The sequence below is a fragment of the Thalassophryne amazonica genome, chromosome 12 (assembly GCF_902500255.1).
Source record: "Thalassophryne amazonica chromosome 12, fThaAma1.1, whole genome shotgun sequence".
Taxonomy (NCBI): domain Eukaryota; kingdom Metazoa; phylum Chordata; class Actinopteri; order Batrachoidiformes; family Batrachoididae; genus Thalassophryne; species Thalassophryne amazonica.
In genome coordinates this window covers 32,606,664-32,634,360 of record NC_047114.1, presented here as the reverse complement: position 1 = coordinate 32,634,360, position 27,697 = coordinate 32,606,664, and the positions used below count along the sequence as shown (strand labels likewise).

The 27,697-nt window shown below is 39.9% G+C and overlaps 1 protein-coding gene and 1 pseudogene across 1 annotated transcript; both read right to left on the bottom strand.

The window, feature by feature from the left end:
- Positions 1 to 442: 442 nt before the first annotated feature.
- LOC117522538 lies at positions 443 to 4,721 on the bottom strand (annotated as a pseudogene).
- LOC117522533 (zinc finger protein 135-like) lies at positions 4,708 to 25,303 on the bottom strand. Its single transcript, XM_034183981.1, has 2 exons — positions 25,248 to 25,303; positions 4,708 to 5,430 (listed from the first exon to the last, which is right to left on the bottom strand). The coding sequence occupies exon 2, from the start codon at positions 5,426 to 5,428 to the stop codon at positions 4,715 to 4,717; it is 714 nt and encodes a 237-aa protein (XP_034039872.1). The 5' UTR covers positions 5,429 to 5,430; positions 25,248 to 25,303; the 3' UTR covers positions 4,708 to 4,714.
- Positions 25,304 to 27,697: the final 2,394 nt, after the last annotated feature.

Sequence of the window (27,697 nt, the reverse complement as noted above, 5' to 3'; positions counted from 1 at the left end):
CATGTGTTGACACTGCTGCTGCACATTTTCATGTCCTTGCAGACATCCTTGAAGCGCAGGTGTGGACGACCAGCCAAACGAGTGCCCGGTGCCAGCTCACCATACAGTAGATCTTTAGGAATATGGCCTGGATTCATTCTCCTGACTTAGCCAAGCCAATGAAGATGCCTTTCACCAAGAATGGTGAACATGTTGCTCATGTTGGCATTTTCCAAGACCTCTGTGTTGGGCACCTCGTCCTGCCATCTGATGTGCAGAATCCATCTAAGGCACCTCTGATGGTAGCTGTTGAGCTTCTTCTCGGTTCTGGTGTAAGCAGTCCATGCCTCGCTCCCATAGAGGAGCATATATAAAGTATATACACATATATAAAGTAAATAAAAATTGTAATGATCCTTACATTTACCTTGACTTTATTTTATTGCAGACAGTATGAACACACTTTTTTTTTTGGTGGTCAACTTCATGTTACATCCATTCCTGCATTTAAGGTCTGCAACACATCCCACAAAAGTTGGGATGGGGCAATTTATTCCAAATACTTATATAAGCATTAAATCATTACTTTTCCCATCAATTAACCCATATTGTCTACAATCTCACATAATACAAGTGCTCCTTTAATTATTGTAATTCATAGTTAGAGATGTAGAAAATCTAAACAGACAAGTTAAGTAACAAGTTCTTGATTATGAAAACGAGTCATTATGCAAACACATTTTAGTATGTTCTCAACCGTATTGCTACGAACTCGACTGTATGTTCTTCCAGTGGATTAAGAATAATTAAAAACAAATAAATAAAAATTAGTACTATAGATACACGCATAAAATGCGTTGAATGGTGTCCTTGATCCCCAGAAAAGGAACGCACAATTTTTTTTTTCAAAGAATTCATTACAAAATGTAGAATTTAACATCCTTAATTTGATCTGAAATCAATGTTCAAAACAGGGGTGTAAAATGGTTCATCTCCCTCACATTTTGATACAAAACAATCACCATTTCAAGGTCATGGTCCAGTTCAAATCATAGTATGTTCCCCCACGCTTCAGCATACAGGTTTAAAGACAAATTTTAAAAAAAAGGAAATCATTTTAAATACTCAGTAGTTGCCTTATGAATCAACAGTTTCCACATCCTGAACATTCTTGCTGCAGTTTACATTGTGTTTTGCATAATCACATTTTAAATGAAAAACAAAAAAACAAACATGACAATAGGGATGAAATGATTACCCGAATAACTCAATTTGGTTGTACAAAATGTTCCCAGGCAAATTCTTTGCCTTCAGGCTTCATTTAATTCCTGTCAACCAAGTGTTCCAAAAACATGGCACTACTGAAAACACTGTACATATCAGGTTTGTATATGGTGCTTTAACACTCCCACAAAAAAAAAGAAAAAGAAAACAACATACAAGCATGCACGTAACTGGTATAAGGAACTAATCAATGTAGCAGCAGAAGCAAAAGCGAAAAAGGGTCTGCACTGATCATCTGAAATGGACTTACTGCATATTTAAAGTGAAGGTGTTTGTGTATTTTGAAGAAAAAACACAAACACAGTGCTATGTTTTTGTCCATTGGCTGCTCTCTGCCTTGCAGACGAAGCGAATGGACGTGTACTTTAACTGAATCAAATTTATTCAACAAATGCCTTCACTCTGATTTGATCAGTTTTTATCAACAAGCCCTGGTACTACTGATATTGCAGTTTAAAAATGCAAAAGTACTTTTTATCTGATTACCCAATTAATCGATGGAATACGGGATTCCAAAAATATTCGCTAACTGCAGCCATACAAGACAGTATCTACTACAATAAGCAACAAACATTGTCGTGTCTCACAGCCTGTACTCAAGTTTCTTGATTTATAGTCAATGTTGCAAAATTCACATTTTTTTTGGAACGTGTAAGCAACCCATGGTGTGTCAGGGCTCTCCCTATGTAGTGGCATAATTGTGCTGTGCCATCATGTTGGGTCTTAGCGATGCCATGCAGATTTTCAAATTTAGGGTGTTCCTGCCCTGTTTTCCCAGGTAATTATTTTTTTTAATCGCATTGTTACGATTTTCAGAGCTTTCTCTGACCATGAGTGCTGGCGGTTGTTGAAATCCTGAGTCAGTCGAGAGGTTGCGCATCCAAGTGAATGTAGCCTGTAAAAAAACTAGACCATGGAGTGCAGCTTTTCTGGAAAAGCTGCATTGATAAATCCACTGTGCACCCTGCTGAAGAATAGATGAAGACTCTGATCTAGTCAAATAACAATCAGCATGATAAAAGCATTTTTTGAATAGTTAAACTTGATTCTGTTACAGTGCGCATCCTTTCCCTTCATGTGCGAGGTGGAGAGCAACCAGTGGACCAACACACAGTGCGGTGTGTTTTTAAAAGTACATGAAAACACTGTGCATTAAATATGCAATAAGTCTATAAGCGCAGAGTTGATAAGAACAGCCAATGACTGGTTTACACCGGTTATGTGTATGTCGTCCTCTCCATTTTTTGTGGGAGTGTTACAGCACCACATACAGGCCTGGTGTATGTATACTACAACATTTTTTAATGGTGCCATGTTTGCAGAACACTTTATGAAAATGCAAAATGCTAGATCTTCTCCCCCTGACATCCCACGCTATAATGCTCTGAATTTCTGAGGGAAGTCCTGGTTTGATATTCACAAAATACGTATTGTGGTTTTTCAGTTTTGCATGTTTTTTTCCCACCCCAGTTCAGACCTCACATTCATGTTGATCAATTTATATCTATGGAATAAGAACACCGGACTTCAGCCGACTGAAAAAAATTCCTAATCATGCTGCAAAGGCATACCACCACAACCAAGCTCAGAAATTCCAGCCACCAAAGGCCAATAACCAGGGATAACAGTTTAGAAGAATTGCCTTTGAGCATCATATGTTTAAGGATCAACAACTTCATAGATCACAGAAAATACATCCCAAACCAACAATAGTAAGCCACATGGCATTATCGTTGATATGTCACAATAGGCCATCCCAATCCTATAATATACCATCTATGTGATCCTCTGGTGGTACAGGGCAATTTGAGATTCAGCCTAGGTCAAAGAGCCGTATGTGTTCTCTTTTTCAATTCTCTTGGATTTCTTTTTAACAGAATGCAATAGTTGCAACTATAGTTACACCCTAAACATTGCTGGCACTGCAACCGAGGACTGTCTTCAAGATGGTCACCATTCTCTTAATTGCACCTCTTGGGCACTTGGGTGACCAGGGATTACCTCAAGGTTTTTCTTCATAAGCCCTGTCGCCACCACCACAACTGGTATTATATCTACTTCTTTCAATGATCATTTTGTTCGGTCATTTTTAGAGTCTTGATATTTCATGATTCTCTCTTTTTTCCCCTCATTTCTCTTTGATTTCTTTGTAATAGAATGCAATGGGCCCCAGACCCAATGTTTGTAGTTTCACCTTAAACATTGCTGGCATTGTATCTGAGGGCTCTCTTCAAGATGGTGACCATCCCCTCAATTTTCCAAAAATGGTGCCTTTGTCCTCCTGCTCCACTTCTCATGCCTTGAGTAAGGAAAGCAGTGGAAGATCTTTTTCTTCTTCTCAATGCTCCAGTTTACAACAGTGTAGTTTTGTTTGGTCCTTTGATGCTGTTGTTGCTGGGGTCCAGGATCAGAACTATGCTGATCTGGTGGATTACCAGCTGAGTGCTGCCACAGGAGACATGTCTCCCCGCAGCACTGGAAGAAGTTGCACCATTGCTCTCTCCACACACCGTGGCGCCTAGGCATGATTTGGGGACCTTTTTATCTTGGACGACACCTGGCCAATATAATTTATCCTTGTTAGACTTTTTCATTTTTGCTTTGTGGAGTTTTTAGCTGAGGTGCCTTTTTGTTTAAATGTCCTCATACCAGGATCTCTCCTGGCAAATCCCTTTGCAGTGGGGACCGAGGACACTCGAGGTTAGTGTCCAGTAGGACTTCCAAACCACCCCTCCTCCTCTCCTGTATGAATTTTCATGTGTCTGTTCAGATCACTTTTTTCTCCAAATCTTTTACCACACTCAGAACAATGAAATGGTTTCTCTCCTGTATGCGCTCGCACATGTCTATTGAGATTGCTCTTGACTCCAAATCTTTTACCACACTCTGAACAAACAAATGGTTTTTCTCCTGTATGAATTCTCATGTGTATGGTCAGAATGCCTTTTCCCCCAAATCTGTCGCCACACACAGAGCAACAAAATGGTTTCTCTCCTGTATGAATTCTCATATGTCTATTTAAATCTCTTTTTTCCCCAAATCTTCTATTACACTCAGAACAACTAAATGGTTTCTCTCCAGAATGAATTCTCATGTGTCTATTTAAATCACTTTTCATTGCAAATCTTTTACCACACAAAGAACATCCAAATGGCTTCTTGCCTGTATGAATTACAATGTGAGTGTTCAGGTGGCACTTTTGTCCAAATTTTTTACCACACTCAGGACAGCCAAATGGCTTCTCTCCTGTATGAATTCTCATGTGTGTATTCAAGCTACATTTCTGTCCAAATCTTTCACCACACACACAACAACAAAATGGTTTGTTGCCCGTATGAGTTCTCATGTGTATGTTCAGGACACTCTTTTTTTCCAAAACTTTTGTCACACTCGGAACAGGCAAATGGTTTCTCTCCGGTATGAATTCTCATGTGTGTATTCAGATTGCCCTTTAGCCCAAATGTTTACCACATTCAGAGCAGACAAACATTTTCTCTCCTGTATGACTTCCTGCTTGTGTGGTCAGACTGCCTTTTTGTCTCCACCTTTTATCACACTCTGCACAGCTAAAGAATTTTTCACTTTCTTGAATTCTATTTTGTTGCTCTGCATAGTTCACATGACGAAATGCTTCTCCACATTTAGAGCAATGAAACTGTTTCCTTGCTGTGTTAGTCATGCTTTCAATCTTTTCCTCACAGTTTAAACCTGACCAATGTTCTGTGCCTGGTTCCCATTCATAACTATCGTCAGTTTCAGCTTCAGAACTGTCTGAAATTCCACCATTAGTATCTGGCTGTAAATAACGATATGGGCCCCAAATGCTGGCAGACTGTGGTCCTCTATAGTCCTCTTCATCATCGTCTACTGTCAGAGTTCTGTGTGCAGTTGAGCTGCTGGCCAGAGGCTCAGATTCTGTGTTCTCCTCCATTTCCGTTTGATGAGCAAGTAAGGTTTGCGTATGGTCTTCATTTTCAATCTTCACAGGAACCGCAGTGAAAGGCAACTCAGTGATATCTGCGTCCTCCAGCCAGTGAAGCTGCTGTCCCTCTGGACTTGGCCAGATTTTCTCTTGTTCTTCTTTAATGTCCTTCTGGTCAACACTCAGAATCAACTCCTGCTCTTCTTGCAGCATTTCCCTTTTGCTCATGAACAGCTGCAGCATGTCTGTAAGGAAGTAATTACATGGAAACAAAATATAAAGAATATTCAACAAAATAATGATATAGCAGCAAGTGGAATAAATAGAATAATTTGTTGGACCACTGAACTCGATATTGTGCTCTTGTATAAAAAAAAAAAAAAAAAACTCTAAAGAATCACAACTGCAGGGTTATTCATAGAGCCATGGTCTGCAATATTTGTGCATTTGTGAGCAGAATCTGACATACACCTTCATCCCCATACAATACTTTCTTGCGCTATGATTTTAATCAATCATTTTGCACGCACCTATGGTTATGCCTCTTGTCTCAATTATGCCCCATTAAAAAAAGTGATGACAGAGGACAGATTTTTTTTTTCCCTTAGAGCACAAAAAATACAGTAAAATTGTGAGGCTCATTTAGAACTACAACAAAACCAGCCTCACATCTCTACAATAGTGTTTAATTAAAATCCACAAAAATATGTATCCTATGGGCTGGTGGGGGGAGAATCATCTGGCAACCATCGTACTTATAACGACCAAGCTGCCTCCATTGTCCAGCATACCACACGCATAGTGGCTGGAAATATTGCTCATGGTTGCCTCGGGGGGGTGGGGGTGGGCTCATTCCGCATCATGGCTTCAGCTTCTTGGCTTTGTTGGAAATCTGTATCATTCTAAATAGCATCGTCCTCATGTCTGTGGTTGTCAATTATGACAAGCAGTAAGTTCTGCGTCCAGTTCGGTAAACTTCGGCAATCTTCGGTCAAAGCACGCTCACCCCCTAGCAGATGCGTCAGTTTTTGCACCAGCTGTACAGCCGTCGGTAAAATTGGCCAAAAAAAAAAAAAAAAAAAAAAAAAAAGGCCAATTTTGGCATGCGGGTGGGGATGATAAACCGTTTTGTTTTTTGTTTTGTTTTTTTAATGGGGCCTTAGTGGTAAAAGTAAAATAAAGAGTTTTTAATAGATGTTAAGTTGATTTTTTTTTTAACCCCTTGAATTAAAGATGAAAGTTTACACTACAAGAATATATTTGTTTCATTTCAACTCCACTGTGGTGGCGTACAAATGCAAAATTGCAAAAACTGTCACTGTCTAAATAAATTATGGATCAAATTGTTAAATTACAAGACCACACATATCACAATTACACAGTGCAACATTTTCCAAATAATTGCAAAATTACTATTTCATCGAATGTTGCAGCCCTTATTCTTAAGTCAAGTCTGGGATCATGTGCGGGTCTCGCGGTTCACCATGTCTAGGAAACCACGGAACCACCTTGAGCCCTGGATAGCAACCACCCAGGGCAGACACCCATTCATCCCCACTAGAGATAGGAATCTTTCGGCCACCTCACGATTCAGAGGGACTGTGATTCGATTGCATCTTGATTCATATTTTTTTTTTTCCAATACAGAATTCTTTTTTTTTCCCCCATTGTGTAACCTATTTACCAGTAAAATTACTTTGATAAAAATTAAAGTCTCATTTAAAAATTTTACTTGAGTAAAAGTTTTAAAGTATGTGACATTTTCTGTACTTAAGTATCAAAAGTAAATTTCTCATATAAAATGTACTGAGTAAAAGTATCGAGTAAAAGTAAAATCCAAAACAAGTGGGGAGTGAAATAGTGGCATGAAAAGAAAGTCAGTGTGGTGTCTGGAGAAACCAGGAGGGGGCCTCAGCCCCTATAAAAGGCTGGTTCCGCCTCTGGCAGAGCAGTTGGCGTTGGAGACGGGATGAGTGAGCCACAGCTGTATGTATGTAGCTGTAAATAAAGCTTCCCTTCTTTTTCCTGGATCCCACACACACACTTTTCTGTTAAACAACAGCCATTTGTAGCTACACAGTTGTGCCAAATTTTATGAAACGCATTAAAAAAATGAAACATCACCACCACCAACCACTGCATAGTAGGGCCAATTCTTAAGATTCAGAATCAATTATTTTGAGTGCAGCTGTATGTTTTGATATCAAATAATTTCCTTACTCTTAAAATAAAATAAAAAAAAATTGTAAGGATGCCAGCAATCACAGGAATTGCTGACAGCTGAATTTGCATCCACCATTAATATTGAATACATTAAGTAGTAAAAGTACCAGCATGGAGAGTCAACCTACAGTGAGGCAAATAGGTATTTGATCCACTGTCAATTTTGCAAGCTTTCCCACCTACAAACGATGGAGAGGTCTGTAATTTATATCATGGGTATACTTTAACTGTGAGAGACAGAATAAAAATTAAAAAAATTAGAAAGTCACATTATATGATTTTATTTTATATTTGTCTAAGGACACCAGGGACAAAATTTTAAATCTGCACAAGGCTTGGATGGGGTACAGGACACCATCTGGATGATCCAGCGGAGGTATGGGAGAAGGTCACAAGGTCAGATGAGACCAAAATAGAGCTTTTTGGTATCAACTCCACTCGTTTGGAGAATGAGAACAACCCCAAGAACACTGGCCCAACAATGAAGCATGGGGTTGAAAACATCATTTTTGGGGGTGCTCTTCTGCAAAGGGGACAGGACAAGTGCACTGTATTGAAGGGAGGATGGATGGGGTCATGTACCATGAGATTTTGGCAAACAACATCCTTCCCTCAGTAAGAGCATTGAAGATGGGTCATGGCTGGGTCTTCCAGCATGGCAATGACCCCAAACACACAGCCACGACAACTAAGGAGGGGCTCCATAAGACGTTATTTGAAGGTCCTGGAGTGGCCTGGTTAGTCTCCAGACCTGAACTCAATAGAAAATCTTTGAAGGGAGCTGAAACTCAAAACCTAAAAGATCTGGAGAAGATCTGTATGGAGGAGTGGACCTGACCTCTGTAATTGCAAACAAAGGTTTCTGTACCACATATCAAGGCCTGGTTTCTATTGTATCAAATACTTATTTCATGCAATAAAATGCAAATTAATTATTTAAAAATCATACAGTGTGATTTTCTGATTTTTTTTTTTCCTCTCACAGTTGAAGTGTACCTATGATAAAAATTACAGACCTCTCATTCTTTGTAGATGGGAAAACTTGAAAAATCGACAGTGGATCAAATACTTATTTGCCTCACTGTAACAATAAGTTAATCAATATAATAATAATCTGCATGTGAGTGAAGTACGGTCAAACATTTTAAAGCTGTGTCACAATTCATTTAATTTTGCTGAGTTTCATCATCATGAAATAAAATTCCTATCACGATTACAAATTTCTTAGTGCAGTCCAGGTTATATGACGAGTTGATTTTACTGTCCATTCATAACTAGGAGCGGAGAGCACATTTGTTTTTTCTCTTTCCCTTTTTGTGACAACCAATCACAGTTTTTAGAAGACTGCGTCATACGAGGTCAACCACACCACCTCACAAAGAACATTTCTGTCCCCTCCTTGCTCAGAGCTGATCTCAGAAATTTCCTGGGTCACTCTTAAGCTTTAGACTAAGTCGGGAGCTCTCAGAGAAACTGAGAATCTTGTGATTACGGGCCCTATTGCAAACCCAGACACACTGATCCATCACTCAGCTTTTCAAGTGCAGCAATAAGTTAGTCATTGATTCTACATTGCTGCAAAGTGACCTCTCTGGCTCAAAGTGCCGGAGAGGGACTTTAATTTCTTCACTAAAACGAACAGGTAATACCTTATATTTACACTGTGTGTGAATTTACACTGCATGAGGAGCACAGCTTTCAGGAAATCAATTAACATCAATTGACATACTTAGACTTATCAGAAAACCTGTAAAAATCCATAAATTAGCTGCATTATTGTTAAAGCCGCAGTGTCCAAAGCGTGTGAAAAAAGTAGCGGCTTATAGTCCGGAAATTACAGTAAGTAGGGAGGTGCTAGTCCATGAATAATATTACAGATTAGTAACAGAACCTTACAACAATAGGAGCATTTATGGCACATTAATGCGTCAACTTGTTCAACCTTCACTCACTTCTGAGTTTTCCTAGTTTTGGCAGGAGCTTTGGAGCTGTTGATAATCTCTGTTTTCAAATTCTTGGCCACCTTAAAATCCTTACAAATCTGTTTTTACTTCAAGATTAATTTCTGATTAATGTACATTTTTAAGTTCTTACATTAATCAATCAATTTCAATCAATCAATTTTATTTATATAGCGCCAAATCACAACAAACAGTTGCCCCAAGGCTCCTTATATTGTAAGGCAAGGCCATACAATAATTACGTAAAAACCCCAACAGTCAAAACGACCCCCTGTGAGCAAGCACTTGGCGACAGTGGGAAGGAAAACTCCCTTTTAACAGGAAGAAACCTCCAGCAGAACCAGGCTCAGGGAGGGGCAGTCTTCTGCTGGGACTGGTTGGGGCTGAGGGAGAGAACCAGGAAAATGACATGCTGTGGTGGGGAGCAGAGATCAATCACTAATGATTAAATGCAGAGTGGTGCATACAGAGCAAAAAGAGAATGAAACACTCAGTGCATCATGGGAACCCCCCCAGCAGTCTAAGTCTATAGCAGCATAACTAAGGGATGGTTCAGGGTCAACTGATCCAGCCCTAACTATAAGATTTAGCAAAAAGGAAAGTTTTAAGCCTAATCTTAAAAGTAGAGAGGGTGTCTGTCTCCCTGATCTGAATTAGGAGCTGGTTCCACAGGAGAGGAGCCTGAAAGCCCTACAAACCCTAGGAACTACAAGTAAGCCTGCAGTCTGACAGCGAAGCGCTCTATTGGGGTGATATGGTACTATGAGGTCCCTAAGATAAGATGGGACCTGATTATTCAAAACCTTATAAGTAAGAAGAACAATTTTAAATTCTATTCTAGAATTAACAGGCAGCCAATGAAGAGAGGCCAATATGGGTGAGATATGTTCTCTCCTTCTAGTCCCTGTTAGTACTCTAGCTGCAGCATTTTGAATTAACTGAAGGCTTTTCAGGGAACTTTTAGGACAACCTGATAATAATGAATTACAATAGTCCAGCCTAGAGGAAATAAATGCATGAATTAGTTTTTCAGCATCACTCTGAGACAAGACCTTTCTAATTTTAGAGATATTGCGCAAATGCAAAAAAGCAGTCCTACATATTTGTTTAATATGCGCATTGAATGACATATCCTGATCAAAAATGACTCCAAGTTTTCTCACAGTATTACTAGAGGTCAGGGTAATGCCATCCAGAGTAAGGATCTGGTTAAACACCATGTTTCTAAGATTTGTGGGGCCAAGTACAATAACTTCAGTTTTATCTGAGTTTAAAAGCAGGAACATTAGAAAACTTGTAATTAAAATCATTTTAATTAAAAGATTCTTTAGAATCCTTTGATGTTCATCTGCAAATTTACAACATATCTGTTGCAAAATAAAATAGCATGAAATGTTATGTGTGCATTTTTAAGTCCGGTAGATTCATTCAGCAAATGCTGAAATGTTTATTATTGTGTATATTGTGGAACAATATATTTCTTAAAATATAAAGAAATATGAAACAGCACTGTGCCATTTTCTTTGATTACTCGATAGTTACAAAAATTAAAATAAAATGTCGAAGTTATTTAAAGTTGACAAAACGTTCTTGCACTTACGCAATAACTTAAAAAACTGTGTAGCTTTATTTTGTAAAACTAAGTCGAACAATTTACAGATATAAAATGTTCACTCCGCAAGACAGTGATTCCATCCTGCAGCTAAACACTAACGTTAGCTGATTAATTTCAGCAGAGCACTAACATCATGTATTATTATTATTATTTTTTTTTTATTTATTTACTCACTCAACTCAGACAAATTTGCAGAAGCTTGTTGCTCAAACTCAATCTTGTGGTTGTGACTTAAAGACAGAGTTAACTCTTGTCTGTAGGCTAAAGGCATTAGCATCTTTAGCTCACCCATTAGCTCCACTTAATGTATGACTACTGAAAAAAAACAAAAACGCAGCTCATAACTTTAATGTCCACAACAAAGGAAACCATTAAAACAACCACACAGTCCCCAAAAATATGGCTTAATAAACAGCCTTAACCCAAAACAAAAATAACCTTTATGCTTATTGGCGGCTTGCAAACCAACACAGAGCATTACTGCCACCAACTGTTTGGGCGTGGAACTAAATGAATGGATTCTGACATATGTTATCAAAAATAGCCCGGAAATGTTCACCACATGAGTAAAAACCTGTATTTCCGGTAATCTTTCATCACTGCTACTCTGTGTGCTTCTTACGCTGTGTGCTACTATACAATGCTGCTGGAACCTCACTTTCCTTGAGGCAGTCTTCCCAAGGGATTAATAAAGTTCTATCTAATCTAATTTTTTAAATATTTGATCATGAAGTATCACAAGTGGAAATCAAATCAAAAGCCAATGTGTGTCCCAAACCTCCATTTTTATGCAATAATCATGAACATGATAACTGTCTCTTGCCCATGTGGCCATTCAGGAAAGCACATTTGTACAGCATTTCCCATGAAAATGACCTTTGACTTCATCATCCCATCAAAGTTGTCATCATCATTCCCTGTGACACAAAGGGAAGGCAGAGCCTTTCTTCATTTGTGGGCTGCTACACAACGCGTGTAGTGAATGTGTAAAGAGGTCTGCCTCTGTAAATGGGGGTGCAACGAACAAAAGTTGCACGAGTACAGCTTCTCCAATTACAGCTACAGAAGTACAACAACTACTCCAGAGATCTCAAAGGTCATTTGCTGGCTTACTTAACCTAACCTGCTCTTTGTCACTCAGTCTTTGAGCACTAACTATTGCTAACAATTGTACCACACAGTTATCTTGATAGTTGATGTAAATCAAGTCCAAGATATATCCATTAACTTGGAAACATTCCTGTATTCACCCACTGACGTTTATGAAGAAAACTGTAATACTATTTAAAATTTATTCTGTCAAACTACTTATATCCAGAGAGATCTCAACGTCTCTGTGCACTCCAATGCAATACAAATAAATGTCAAAACATGGCTGTTTTTTGTGCTTTTAATTTGTTGCATTTTTTTTTTAAATGGGTGGACAATAATGATGGTGGGTTGGGGGGGGCACATCAGGTATCAGCTCCATATGCTCTAAAAATTGGTATCAGTCACTGAAAAACCCACTGGTCGACCTGATGTCTCCACTCTGTGCTCAAACCACACAACTGCTTCATTGCAGCCTGTAGAAGCCAATAACGTAATAAATTTGCAATTTTAAAATGTAATAGGCCAATAACATAATAGTGGCCGATAACGTAATAAATTTGCTATTTTAAAATGTAATAGGCCAATAACGTAATAACAGTTCTGAACTGATAAAGTAATAACTTTTGGCCAATAACGTAATAACTTTTATTACGTTATTGGCTGATTATTACATTACTGGTCTGGTTAAAAAAAAAATCTATGCAAATGTAATAACTGAGCCAATAACATAATAATATTAATCTCCAAATGAAGTGGAAGCACATGTTTGCAAACAGACAATGGTATGATATGAAATATGTATGGTATGACATGTAACTCAATCTTGAAGATATATTTTGTTTTTTCAGTTAACAATTTTTTGATTTTCCATAATTGACTACTAAATGGCATTGGTGTGACATTGACTTTCTTCAGTTGTCCAAACTCCCTTCCTTCCTTTCTAGCACACATGGTGAATTTAATCAGTGATCAATTTTCTTTGGTGAACAGTTCATTTTGTTGAAATTCTTGCATATACCACATACAATCTTATATATTTTGTGCAAGAGAATATAACATTACTGAGAGCGTATTCAAAGTTAACTGACAGTTGGCACTGAGCCAACAGTTACCTAGTTAACTGTTGGCTAGATATTAACTATTACAGTTTGATAATATTGGGGCAGATCAACCTTTTTAAAGTGTGTGTGTGTGTGTGTGTGTGTGTGTGTGTGTGTGTGTGTGTGTGTGTGTGTGTGTGTGTGTGTGTGTGTGTGTGTGTGGTGTGTTGTGTGTGTGTGTGTGTGTGTGTGTGTGTGTGTGTGTATAAGGACTGTCACTGGATAGCACTGCTACAAGGAAAGAGACTGGTATTTTTAGAATGAATATCCATGTATTGCCTTGAATTAAAGCTTTGTGGCTTTTGTAAGGTTTTGTACATATACTTATATGTTAGGGCATTTAATATTCTGAGTTTACAGTTTAAAGAATAAAGGATAATATACCTTAATCTTTAACACAATTGCATGTATTTCACAGATCTGAAAAGATGAGAATGCTACAAACAATCTTTGTCCTCTGTATCATCTGGGAATGTACAGGACACGGACTGATGCAATTGTCAGATGACACTTATGATGTGATACTCAATGCACTCAAGGGGGAATTTAATATTCCTGTAGCAGAGAGATCAAGGATCCAGCGTGCTGCACTTGTTCGACAGTGCTGGAATAGGCAACATTATGCCCTCACTGAGGATGGCCAAGCAATTACATTCAACAGAAAACTGATAGCTAGGAAGTCAACTATCGCTGCAGTTGTGAACAAGGCTCTTGATGGAACTAAAGGTTCTGGTAGAGAAGCTTGAATCTTCGACTGGACTGGGTTGCTTGACGTGAGGACGTTTCGCTTCAAATCACAGAAGCTTCCTCAGCTAAAATTCTTGCTCTGGTAGTCTGACTTCTGTCTTGACTCTTGTAGAGAAGAATAAACCAGAAGCCAACAAAAGCTGGAGTTTTTTAACCTAACCAGACCCCTCCTACCGAGAGGCTGACTGCTATAGGCTAGTGACTAAACAATAGCTCTAATTAGCACCTATTGTGCTCTAGTTAGCACTCTCCTAATGATGGGATGGAAGCCTCCCCTGATGGCTCCCTTGACGACTCTCCTGATGACGTGAATGACTCATTACCAGAACAAAGACTGAAACTGCTTTGACCTGAATACCCCATTGTAAACAGGGACAAAGCGTGTCTGAGACCCGCCCGCCGGTTAAGGCTGGGTTTCAACTGTTTTACAAAGAATGCGTCCTTGACACCTCTCTCAAACCATTTCTTCTCTCTGGCTAAGATTTTAACTTCCTTGTCCTCAAACGTGTGGTTAGTGTCTTTCAGGTGGAGATGAACTGCAGACTGAGGTCCACTGGCAACCTCTCTGTGGTGCTGGTATAGCCTCTTGTGTAGCCTCTGCAGTTCATCTCGCCATATCATCCTCGCAGCTAGGGTAAAATGGAGAGAAGCCACTTTACCATGTCAGTCAATGAGCCTCCTTAGCTAATCACAGAATTCCTATCAATGATCACTGACTGTTCCCTCAAGCAAGACATGTCCATGCTGGGAACATCCAGTCGTGTCTTCGTCTTGTTCCGTGACCTAGCTGCACCATTTCACCCCCATATTTACATCAGAGAGCAACTTGCAGAGAATTTGGAACAAAAATAACAACTGCACCATTAGCGTTATGAAACTTTACAAGGATGCAGGACATGGCAGTGGTCTCAGCACATGTCTTAAAGAGCTGTTTAGCAAGGCCAGTAGATGGATGAAAGCCCGGATCATGTTAAATCACGTGGCCTTTGGCCAGTACAAATTAAGGACATTCTACTGGAAGACGTAATGACCATTTTTAGTTGGTGTTTTTTTTTTGTTGTTTGTTTTGTTAGCAAATAATTTAAATTAGAATTTTTTATGTTGTTTAGTTTCTTTTAAAAAAGGGACAATTATACAAAAGTGTTTTGTAGCTGATGTTTTATGTCTATTTTACAGTTCAGGGTCTTGAAAGAAGTTTTTCCTGAACAATTTTTCCAAGGTTAAATAAAGATTACATTTTTCATGGCCAACATGTGTGGTCATTTCATTTGAGAATAGGTCATCCTCAAAGCGGCACAGTTTTCATATTACAGGTCTACATGCAATATATAAGTAATTGTCTGTGTCTGTAACAAGTGTTGGAACTTAAATGGCGTAAGGAACTGACGGCAGGGCAGGACGTAGTAATTCTGACCATCAAGCTAACAAATAGTCTTAAATGGGGGGGGCAACACAGAGACTAGAGTATGCATTTTAATGTATAATTTGGCAGCATTAATCAACAAAAAAAAGAAATACTAAGGTGATCGCCGGCTGCTAGCCCTAAGCTTCATTAAAAGACCCAGAATTTAGGTGAAGTTGAGGCCGCGGCCCGCTCCAATTACTAATAACATGAATTAAAAGAGTAAAAAGCGTAAACAAAACTTTACCAGTAGCTAGACATATGAAAGGGAAAATAGTGCATTTTAAGTCTGGACTTGAAGGTTCTCCACAGAATCTGATTGTTTTTATTGACGCAGGGAGACCATTCCACAGAACAGGGACACGATAAGAGAAATCTCTGTGACCCGCAGACTTCTTATTCACCCTAGGGACACAAAGTAGTCCTGCACCCTGAGAACGTAAAGCCCGGGCCAGTACGTAAGGTTTAATTAGGTCAGCTAGGTAGGGAGGTGCCAGTCCATTAATAATTTTATAGGTTAGTAGCAGAACCTTAAAATCTGATCTCACTGGGACAGGAAGCCAGCGAAGAGATGCCAGAATGGGTGTAATGTGGTCGAACTTTCTGCTTCATGTCAAAAGTCTGGCTGCAGCATTTGAACCAACTGGAGAGCCCTAATGCTAGACTGCGGTAAACCAGAAAAAAGAACATTGCAGTAGTCCAATCTAGAAGAGATGAATGCATGGATCAGGGTCTCAGCATCAGCCATAGACAGGATGGGACGAATTTGCGCTATATTTCGCAGGTGGAAGAAAGCAGTCCTAGTAATATTTCTAATATGGAGGCCAAAGGACAACGAAGGATCAAAAATTACCCCAAGGTTCCTCACTTTGTCAGTGTGATGTATGACACACGAGCCTAGGCTGAGTGTTAACTGGTCAAATTGATGCCGATTTCTCACTGGACCAAAAACCATAATGTCAGTCTTTTCAGAGTTTAAAAGTAGGAAGTTTCTAGACATCCAGCTTCTCACTGTTGCAAGGCAATCTTCTAAGGATTTTATGTGAACAAGATTACCAGCAGTTATCGGCATATATAACTGAGTATCATCTGCATAGCAGTGAAAGGTAATCCCAAAACGCCGCAATATGTGCCCAAGGGGTGCTATATAAAGGGAGAAAAGCAGGGGGCCTAAGACAGACCCCTGAGGAACCCCAAATTTCATGTCACTAAGGTTAGAGGTAGTGTTACTGTACAAAACACAGTGAGAACGACTGGTCAAGTATGACGTCAGCCATGCAAGGGCACTCCCAGTAATCCCAAAATGATTTTCCAGCCTATCAAGTAGAATATGATGATCCACTGTATCAAATGCAGCACTGAGATCTAACAGCAGCAGAACCGTAGTGGTGTCCGAATCCATTGTAAGCAGAAGATCATTCACCACTTTAGTGAGAGCCGTCTCGTTATCGGCCATTATTAAGTTATTGGCTTCTACACAGCTGAGCTTCGATTTCTGACCAATCATGGCTCATGTGATTAGTTTGTCTGCTTCGGTTGCATTCAGGAAATGGCACTCACTTGTATTTTCACTTGTTTTATACATATAAAAACTGAAATAACAGAATATTAGGTAATACGTTTAGGTAAGCCATCAAGATACATTTACAAATTGCACAAAAAGCAGTTTCTCCTCACCGCTGGCACATCTTTGTCAGCATGTTCCCTCTGTCTGCCCAGTCAGTACTTTTCTCCTGCCTTAGTGTTCAACTACAGTTGACTATATGCATCTTCATTCAGCCTGATTTCCACATACTACATTTGCGTATCCATCATGTCGTTGTCCTGGTTTTTTTTTTCTTCTCCATCCGACACGTTGTGTTTGTTGCAGTGTGGGAGAGAGACTGAGAAAGACAGAAATTTACCACTAATATCGAATGCATCAGGGTGTGTGTGTGTGTGTGTGTTCACAGTGAGACGCAGATGATTCTTGGAGTAGAGAAAGAACGTATAAAGCTGTCAATCAAATTAAGAAACAACTATTTGACCACTAGTGTGGAGCTGTGTTGTGCTCAAGCAATTTTTTTTTCTGAAAATGTATTTATTTTAAAACATGTACAGTGGGTAAGGGTGCTGTTAATATTCATGATGACAGGGCATGACAATGTCATTGCTAACAATCTGATTGGCCATTTAGTTGCATTTCAGCTTAGACATCTGTCAACAATAACCCGTTGCGCATTTGCTGTGCCGCAGTATGCAGTTCTGCACAGGAAGCACAATGCAGTGATGCTAGTGGAAAAAAAAAAAAAAAAAAACTATTGACTTGAGTGGTATCTATTGGCTCCAGACACTTATCACAGATGCAACAGACTGCAAAGGGAACACAAATGTATCTGGAAATCTGGTGTCAGCCACTGCCATCTCAGTCTTCACCTTATGCCACCTGGTACTCCTGTCATTTTTCAGACTATCCCAATTTGATTTTAGAAACCTCTTCATTCTACCAACATGTCTCCCCATCTTCCTTCCTCTGTCCATGTGTCACTCCCGGCACCTTCACCAAATCTACATGAATTGACCAGTTGTCAAGCATCACTTCTCTCTATCCAGTGCCTGTCTCACCTCCTCCATTACAGTTGTTTTGGAGGGTGAAACCATCTATACACACCAAAACAGTTTTTTGTTTTTTGTACTAGGCTGTACAGTTTAACATAGAATTGGATGGAAACCAGTTCGCTTTTGGAGGCAGTCTCAAGTGGCAGTCAAGGAACTGTGACTTTCCTTTATTTTTAATCTCTCAATCAGACATTTTTGTTTCTCCAAAGAAAAAAAAATACTATCACCAAAATAGCACAACACGAGAAATACATACCAAAATTTGAAAGCCTACAAGTGCTTCAATATGGGGGACAACACAATTGAACACCAAAATTTCTCCAAAGCACTTTTTTTTTTTTTTTTGCAGTTTTCAGTAAGCTGTAAACTGCTAAATATGGAACTGGAGTTTTACACTAGCAAAAGACATTTTTACCAAAGAAAAACTCAATTTCATGCACCTAGCATGGACAGTTCAGAAGTAATGACTTATTGATAGTAAAATCAGTATCACACTTCATTTTCAAAGGCCCAATATCTCAAAAACTAACGAATATATACTCAACAAAAATATAAATGCAACACTTTTGGTTTTGCTCCCATTTTGTATGAGATGAACTCAAAGATCTAAAACTTTTTCCACATACACAATATCACCATTTCCCTCAAATATTGTTCACAAACCAGTCTAAATCCGTGATAGTGAGCACTTCTCCTTTGCTGAGATAATCCATCCCACCTCACAGGTGTGCCATATCAAGATGCTGATTAGACACCATGATTAGTGCACAGGTGTGCCTAGACTGCCCACAATAAAAGGCCACTCTGAAAGGTGCAGTTTTATCACACAGCACAATGCCACAGATGTCGCAAGATTTGAGGGAGCGTGCAATTGGCATGCTGACAGCAGGAATGTCAACCAGAGCTGTTGCTCGTGTATTGAATGTTCATTTCTCTACCCTAAGCCGTCTCCAAAGGCGTTTCAGAGAATTTGGCAGTACATCCAACCAGCCTCACAACCGCAGACCACGTGTAACCACACCAGCCCAGGACCTCCACATCCAGCATGCTCACCTCCAAGATCGTCTGAGACCAGCCACTCGGACAGCTGCTGAAACAATCGGTTTGCATAACCAAAAAATTTCTGCACAAACTGTCAGAAACCGACTCAGGGAAACTCATCTGCATGCTCATCGTCCTCATCGGGGTCTCGACCTGACTCCAGTTCATCATCGTAACCGACTTGAGTGGGCAAATGCTCACATTCGCTGGCGTTTGGCACATTGGAGAGATGTTCTCTTCACGGATGAATCCTGGTTCACACTGTTCAGGGCAGATGGCAGACAGCGTGTGGCGTCGGGTGGGTGAGCGGTTTTCTGATGTCAATGTTGTGGATCGAGTGGCCCATGGTGGCGGTAGGGTTATGGTATGGGCAGGCGTCTGTTATGGACGAAGAACACAGGTGCATTTTATTGATGGCATTTTGAATGCACAGAGATACCATGACGAGATCCTGAGGCCCATTGTTGTGCCATACATCCAAGAACATCACCTCATGTTGCAGCAGGATAATGCACGGCCCCATGTTGCAAGGATCTGTACACAATTCTTGGAAGCTGAAAATGTCCCAGTTCTTGCATGGCCGGCATACTCACCGGACATGTCACCCATTGAGCATGTTTGGGATGCTCTGGACCGGCGTATACGACAGCGTGTACCAGTTCCTGCCAATATCCAGCAACTTCGCACAGCCATTGAAGAGGAGTGGACCAACATTCCACAGGCCACAATTGACAACCTGATCAACTCTATGCGAAGGAGATGTGTTGCACTGCATGAGGCAAATGGTGGTCACACCAGATACTGACTGGTATCCCCCCCCAATAAAACAAAACTGCACCTTTCAGAGTGGCCTTTTATTGTGGACAGTCTAAGGCACACCTGTGCACTAATCATGGTGTCTAATCAGCATCTTGATATGGCACACCTGTGAGGTGGGATGGATTATCTCAGCAAACGAGAAGTGCTCACTATCACAGATTTAGACTGGTTTGTGAACAATATCTGAGGGAAATGGTGATATTGTGTATGTGGAAAAAGTTTTAGACCTTTGAGTTCATCTCATACAAAATGGGAGCAAAACCAAAAGTGTTGCGTTTATATTTTTGTTGAGCGTATGTTGTGTTTACAGAGAACGTTATTCTGTAAAAGTACAACACAAAATCAGAAAAAGTTGGGACAATACGGAAAATCCAAATAAAGAGTGATCCTTGCATTTAATTTAACTTGTTTCATTGCAGACAGTGTGAATCCAAGAAAATTCCTATTTTTTGTGGTCAACTTCATTTTATTTATTAATATACATCCACTCATGTATGCATTTAAGGCTTATAACACATTCCAAAAAAGTTGGTATGGGGTCAGTTTATCCTAAATATAACAATTAAGTCATCACTTTTACAGCTAGGTTTCTTGAGACATGTCAGGGGAAGGACACATGAACATTTCAGTCACTAAATATATCTTGGACTTTGTTTACATCAATCAAGAAATACTAACAGCATGGTACTGTATGGAAAATCTGTGTCAAGTAGACAGTTCTTAAAAATTGAGTGACCATGCTGGAAGGACACTAAAGAAGGAAGCTACGAAGACACCCTATGACAGCTCTGAAATAACTGCAGGCTTCTGTGAATGTGAGTGGAGAAACTGGGAAAGGTGCACACATTTGCCTGTTGCACCCCCATACATGGTTTCATGTTGGACCAGAGTAGAGAAAGAGGAAATGTTCATTTGATAAAATCCTAGCCTATACAACTTCATCATGAAACTGTACAACTGGTGATGCAACAGAGAGAAGCTGCACTATGTGCAGTTTCTCCAACCATCCATTAATTTTCTTCTGCTTTATCTGGAGTCGGGTCGCGGGGGCAGCACCTCAAGCAAAGCCGCCCAGACCTCCCGATCCACACACACACACACCCCAGCTCCTCCGGGGGAACCCCAAGGTGTTCCCAAGCCAGCCGAGAGACGTAGTCCCTCCAGCATGTCCTGGGTCTTCCATGTTGCCTCCTCCCAATCTCCCAATGGGACGTGCCCAGAAGACCTCTCCAGCGAGGCGTCCAGGGGGCATCCGGAAAAGATGGCCGAGCCACCTCAGCTGGCTCCTTTCAACGTGGAGGAGCAGTGGCTCGACTCCGAGCTCCTCACCCTATAACCTATAACTACTTCAGAGTTATCTGGGTGTTGTGTTGTGTTCCCTCACTCATCTTCTTCCAGCATGTTCACTCAATTTTTAGAAGTGTCTACTTGAAAGAAATTTATCATACTGTTTGTAGTTCTTAATGACATGCAAATAACATATTCAGTAACTTGCAAACATTCATGTATAAATCCTCTCGCTTGTTTCAAGAAAACATGCTGTAAAAATAATGATTTAATCATTTTATTCAACATAAACTGACGTGGTCCCTTTTTTGTTTTAAATGTGTTGCAGTCCTTAATTGCAGGATGTACAGTGAGGAAAATAAGTATTTGAACACTGTGATTTCGCAAGTTCTTCCACTTAGAAATCATGGAGGGGTCTGAAATTTTCATCTTAGGTGCATGTCCACTGTGAGAGACATAATCTTAAAAAAAAAAAAAAAAAAAAAGAAAAATCCAGAAATCACAATGTATGATTTTTTTTATGTATTTGTATGTTGTTGCTGCAAATAAGTATTTCAACACCTATGATAATCAATGGTAATATTTGTAAAGTAGCCTTTGTTTGCAATTACAGAGGTCAAACGTTTCCTGTAGTTTTTCACCAGGTTTGCACACACTGCAGCAGGGATTTTGGTCCACTCCTCCATACAGATCTTCTCCAAATCTTTCAGGTTTGGAGTTTCAGCTCCCTCCAAAGATTTTGTATTGAATTCAGGTCTGGAGACTGGCCAGGCCACTCCAGGACCTTGAAATGCTTCTTAGGGAGCCCCTCCTTAGTTGCCCTGGCTGTGTGTTTGGGGTCATTGCCATGCTGGAAGACCCAGCCATGACCCATCTTCAATCCTCTTACTGAGGGAAGGAGGTTGTTTGCCAAAATCTCACAATACATGACCCCATCCATCCTCCCTTCAATACGATGCAGTCGTCCTGTCCCCTTTGCAGAAGAGCACCCCCCAGAGTATGATGTTTCCACCCCCATGCTTCACGGTTGGGATGGTTTTCTTGGGGTTGTTCTCATCCTCTAAACATGGTAAGTGGAGTTGATTCCAAAAAGCTCTATTTTGGTCTCATCTGACCACATGACCTTCTCCCATGCCTCCTCTGGATCATCCAGATGGTCACTGGTGAACTTGTGCTGGCTTGAGCAGGGGGACCTTGCTGCCCTGCAAGATTTTAAACCGTGACAGCATCAAGTGTATTACTAATGTAATCTTTGTGACTGTGGTCCCAGCTCTCTTCATGTCACTGACCAGGTCCTCCTGTGTAGTTCTGAGCTTTCTCAGAATCATCCTTACCCCACAAAGTGAGATCTTGCATGGAATCCCAGACTGAGGGAGATTGACAGTCATCTTGTGTTTCTTCCACTTTCTAATAAATAATCATAACAGTTGTTGTCTTCTACCAAGCTGCTTGCCTGTTGTCCTGTAGTCCATCCCAGCCTTGTGCAGGTCTACAGTTTTGTCCCTGGTGACAGCTCTTTGGTCTTGGCTATGGTGGAGAGGTTGGAGTGTGATTGATTGAGTGTGTGACCAGGTGACTTTTTACAGGTAACAAGTTCAAACAGGTGCAATTAATACAGGTAAAGAGTGCAGAATAAGAGGGCTTCTTAAAGAAAGATTAACAGGTCTGTGTGAACCAGAATTCCTGCTGGTTGGTAGGGGATCAAATACTTATTTGCAGCAGTAACATACAAATAAATCCTAAAAAAAAAAAAAAAAAAAAAAAAAATCATACATTGCAATTTCTGGATTTTTTTTTTTTTTTTTTAGATTATGTCTCTCACAGTAGACATGCACCTAAGATGAAAATTTCAGACCCCTCCATGATTTCTAAGTGGGAGAACTTGCAAAATCGCAGGGTGTTCAAATACTTATTTTCCTCACTGTATATTAAATCAAATGAAGCTCGCCCCACAACATATGAATAAAAAAGACTATTCATAGACAAGGGCTATGCATACACATATGAAGAATCATTCATTATTTATTAAAACAGCACTGTCACAGGTGATGAATGTGGACTGGTTTATGGCAGGTGATGTAGGGATATTCCATGGCAGTGCATTTAATCCATCATAACTCTCTGAATACTAAACTGATTTTCATGTGGCTTTTTTTCTGCAAATGTCTTACATGTAGCCATGATACAGGACAAATGGTTTATTGTATTTTAATATTCATATTGGGATTAACAGTAATACAATATTCTGATATAGCCTACACTATAGACAGGTATGTGCAAACACACTTTATACATACACACAATAATATAGAGAGGGAAACTAGTGGCAGGAAAGTCATCAATTTTAGTCATTTGAAGAGACAATGTATGATTAGGCTATATATACACACAAACAAAATACAGACTAATGAATACATTATATTTCTTTATACCATGGTCAGTGAGAATTCCATGTCTAACTGGTGTGCATTATTTTCGTGTACGAAGTGTGTCCAAAAAGTATCGGACCTTTTTATTTTTTTCAAAAACCATATGGATTTGAATCACGTGTGATTGCATCAGCCAAGCTTGAACCTTCGTGCGCATGCGTGAGTTTTTTCACGCCTGTCAGTTGCGTCATTCGCCTGTGAGCAGGCTTTGTGTGAGCAGTGGTCCACCCCTCTCGTGTCTGAAATGTCTGAACGATTTGGAGCTTTGCTGCCTCAACTTTTTCCAGAAACTGTGAGAGACCTCCAGCTGGACACCATTCGGAAAATTTAGATGGCTTTCAGCGACGATGTTATGGAGATTACACAGATTAAGGAGTGCTCCAGCTGGTTTAAAGACCGCCCACAGCGTCTGAGACCAACACGGAGGTGGTTTTGTCCTGCGCCATGAGCAGCATGGTGGCGCAATCCTCCGCTTCTCTTTCCATGAAAAAAACTCCTGTAACAGTAGAATGTGCCGAAAAAGTGCTGATGTCCACGCCTTCTGCCTTTTTTTGTGAAAGTTAGATGAGCATAGCAATGCGCAAATCAGTTGGTGCAGATCAGCTGTGTTTTGACAGGTGAATGACAGAAATGCGATAAAACATGGATTTCCAAGTGAATTTTAATATTTTTGGCCGAAATAAAATGTTTGAGGGATGGAAAGAGGAGGAGAGCAGACGAGAAGAACAGCAAAAGCAACGGCGTAAAGATTTAACATCGGACGAACTGGAGAAGATTGAAGACGGGAAAGAAGAAGAGAACGGTTCTATCCTTGCGGGCTGTCGGAGCGCTCTGCATCAAAACAGCGAGCGTAGTTTCTGGACCTGTTGCCAGTTGGTCACAGCTCCACACAGCAGCAAGGGGGCGGTGTGAGTGGCCCGCTGCGGCACGAGCCCGCAGACAGGATAAGCGCATCTGAGACAAAATGTCTTGAGACTGGTATAAAATAGTCCCAAATACTTACACAATTTTATCAAGTTCTGTTAACTTAAAAATTTGTGTGTTAGCTCACTGTGTGGGAACTTGGTGTAAGCGGATTAAACAACTCGAAGCCGTGCATTATACGGTTTGAATGCACTTCGCGGAGTAACACCACTCCGCTGTTTTAGACTCCGCGTCATGCAGTCAAACCGTATAATGCACGGGCTTCGAGTTGTTTAATCCTTACGTATAATACACAATAGATAAAAGTTATAACACTGGTGTGATCTCAGAAGTATGACTTGACTTCGTTCAGTAAGTCTGTCTATGAATGGTCTTTTCCCCCCTATGAATTTTGCACTTTATGCCATGAATGGTCTTTTTTTTTTTGTCTATAAATGGTCCGTGTCTATGAAGCATCCGGTTATCTTTTAACTCAGGCTTTCTCTTAACATTTGCGTTAGGCCGATCTACTGCAAACGTCAGAATTGGTTTTTATCCCAGTCCGTCACGTGTATAAAACACAAATTATAGATGATGCATTGCTCTCAACAGGAAGAAGAAGCAAGGGGAAGTTAATAAACAATAAAATCAGTACGCAAAGCAAACGAACTGAATGACAACCAGGCTACATTAGCCTAGCATGAGATCGGAAAATTGATATACTAGACAAGTGTTACACATGGCTTAAAAACAGACTCACTTTAACCTTATGAGAACATGAAGCGACACTTATAAACCGTTAATCTTACGTTTCTGCTGATCCTTTTAACACCTTATTAACTTACCTTCCTTCAGCAAGGCCTAGAGCCTTCAACCTTTTATCCACGGCGATGGATTCCACGTCATATTTTCCATATGCGTTTTTTTTTTTTACCGTAACTTCACCATAGTTTGTCCAATGCGAATGATTCAAAGTGCATTGTTAAGCTAACACCAAGGGCTTTCCAATGATATATGGTGTATTACGGTAAACGAAGCCTGTGACGTCACAACGCAGAGGAAAAACACGGAAGTTTCACACGAGTGCGCCGCTGCTTCTCATTACCGTAAATTCTCATGTAAACCCTCAATCTGAAAAATTTCCAGCAAGCCAAGAACCTGTGCTTTCCAACAGTATGCTATATGTTGCATATATTACGGTAAAGTGCGTTCGGTGACTTTTGAAACGAGGGAAAAGTATGAAAAAGAGCGCAAAAGTGACAGAAAAGTACAGAGACAGACAGCAAACATAAATGTAGTAATTTTTGAGGAAAAGGCAGGGTGTTAGTGTCATTTGTGAAGGTGTGTGTGCGTGTTTGTGTGTGCGTGACGCTCCATCAACCACAAGCCACTGCCCAGTGCCAACAAGCAGAAACCCAACTTGCCAGCGATCCACAAAGGGGCGGCGTTCTTGCAAGGTGTGCAAGAGGTCAACCTGCTGGATGTGCAAACTTTGTAGAATTGGCCTCTGTCTTCAGCCAGACAGAAACTGTTACAAACAGTACCACACTGACAATGGACTGATGTAGTTTAGATCTAATTTTGATTCTTGGTTATATATTTGCATATAGTTTGACACTTTATTGTTTTATTCATATTGTATAATTTTGCACAAAATGAGTGATCAAATGAGTGATTTATTACACATTTTAATAATACAGATAATAATTGATATATTTATATATAGTTTTGCACTTTGTTTGTTGTTATTCATATTGTTTGTTCTGCACTTTAAAATTGGTTTCTTTTTGCATATTTTCGCCTTGCAAAATGTTTACTTTTGCACTGTTTCTGCGCTGTTTCTGAGTTCTAGACACACAAAATTAATTATTTTGATTGTAAACACTTACAGCTTCCTGTTAAAATGTGAAATCCAAACTTCCTTTACATAACAATCATTTTTCACTAAAAAACAGAAAAAAAAATCAAGTTAGTTTTTGTTTTTTTTTTCTCATTTTAAATGCTAAAACTTACAAATAATGTGTATAAATAGTTAATCAGGCGTAATATAATTGAAATTCAGGTACTCTTGGAAAAGGGTACCAAAGCACACAAACATAGAACATTATTTCTTAATTTTATTGCTATAATAAAAAAATTATAACCAATCGTCCATTTATAGCCTCAGTAGGTAAAGGGTTAACTGCTTCTTCTTCTTCTGCGTCTCCTTTTTCTTCTTCTTGAGGTATTATTGATGGTTGACAAGCACTTTGGTGTATTACTGCCGCCGCTAAGTGGACAGGTATATTAACAATATACAGACAAAACAACATCAGGACATGTTCGAAGTCAATCACTTGAGAGATACAAATGTTCATGCACTTGTAACCTTGTCATGTATCTTTGTGGTTTCTGGTGGGATTCGAATACCAGGCGTCTCACTCAGGAGAGTGATGCTCCTTCAGGTCAGCTAAAGCAGAGGTGGTGGCATAATGGTTTGCATGTTCAGCTCCCAATGGCACTTTGAACAGGTGTTTCTGGAAAGGTGGAGAGACACGTGCTGTGGGCCCTTCTGGAAATAAGCTTAGTGTTGGCAACCCTCGTTAATCAAGAACCTCTTCTTCAAAAGGGAATCCTGAAGAGTAGGAGCTGAATTTTATCTTGCTACATATCTCACCACCATTTTTTGATGTCATCAAAAACCTTCATCTCTGACAAGGTTTTGGGATCAACCATATTGTTAATACTCCCAGTGGGATTCAAACACCAACCGTCTCACTTAGAAAACACTGCTCTTCCAGGTCAGCCAAAAAGTAATCTCTGATAGCCAAGGTAGATTCAGAATCAGGATCACCTTTATTGTCATTGTAGTTTGCATTACAACGAGATTTGAGTGCAACTCCAAAAAGGTGCTTTCTGTGGTGCGAGTCATTGTTTTTCTTGGTCATCCAAGTCATGGTATCCAAGCAGGTTGAGCCAGGTCAACTGGACTTCTTTAGAGAGATACATCTTCAAGGAACTAAATAAATCCAGTTGACCTGACTCAACCTGGTTGGACAGGAACATACTTCTATCTGGATTTCACCTTAATACACAGTATAACTGAATGTCACTGTAATAAGCAGTGAAGATAATGAGTGTTGACAGGTCTTTTACTTTATTGTGGATTCCAATTTCTAGCTCAGCTCACTCATCTGGTTGGTGTTTGGAGCACTGGTCAGCAAGTAAGACCCCGACCCCCTCCAATGTGTCAGCATGCGGCTACACATAGCACAGTTTCCAGAGTATAAGTTGTGCTTTATTTTTTACTAGTTTG

Excerpts from the sequence above, each read along its gene's own strand:
- LOC117522533 (XM_034183981.1), bottom strand. The coding sequence starts at position 5,428 with ATGCTGCAGCTGTTCATGAGCAAAAGGGAAATGCTGCAAGAAGAGCAG.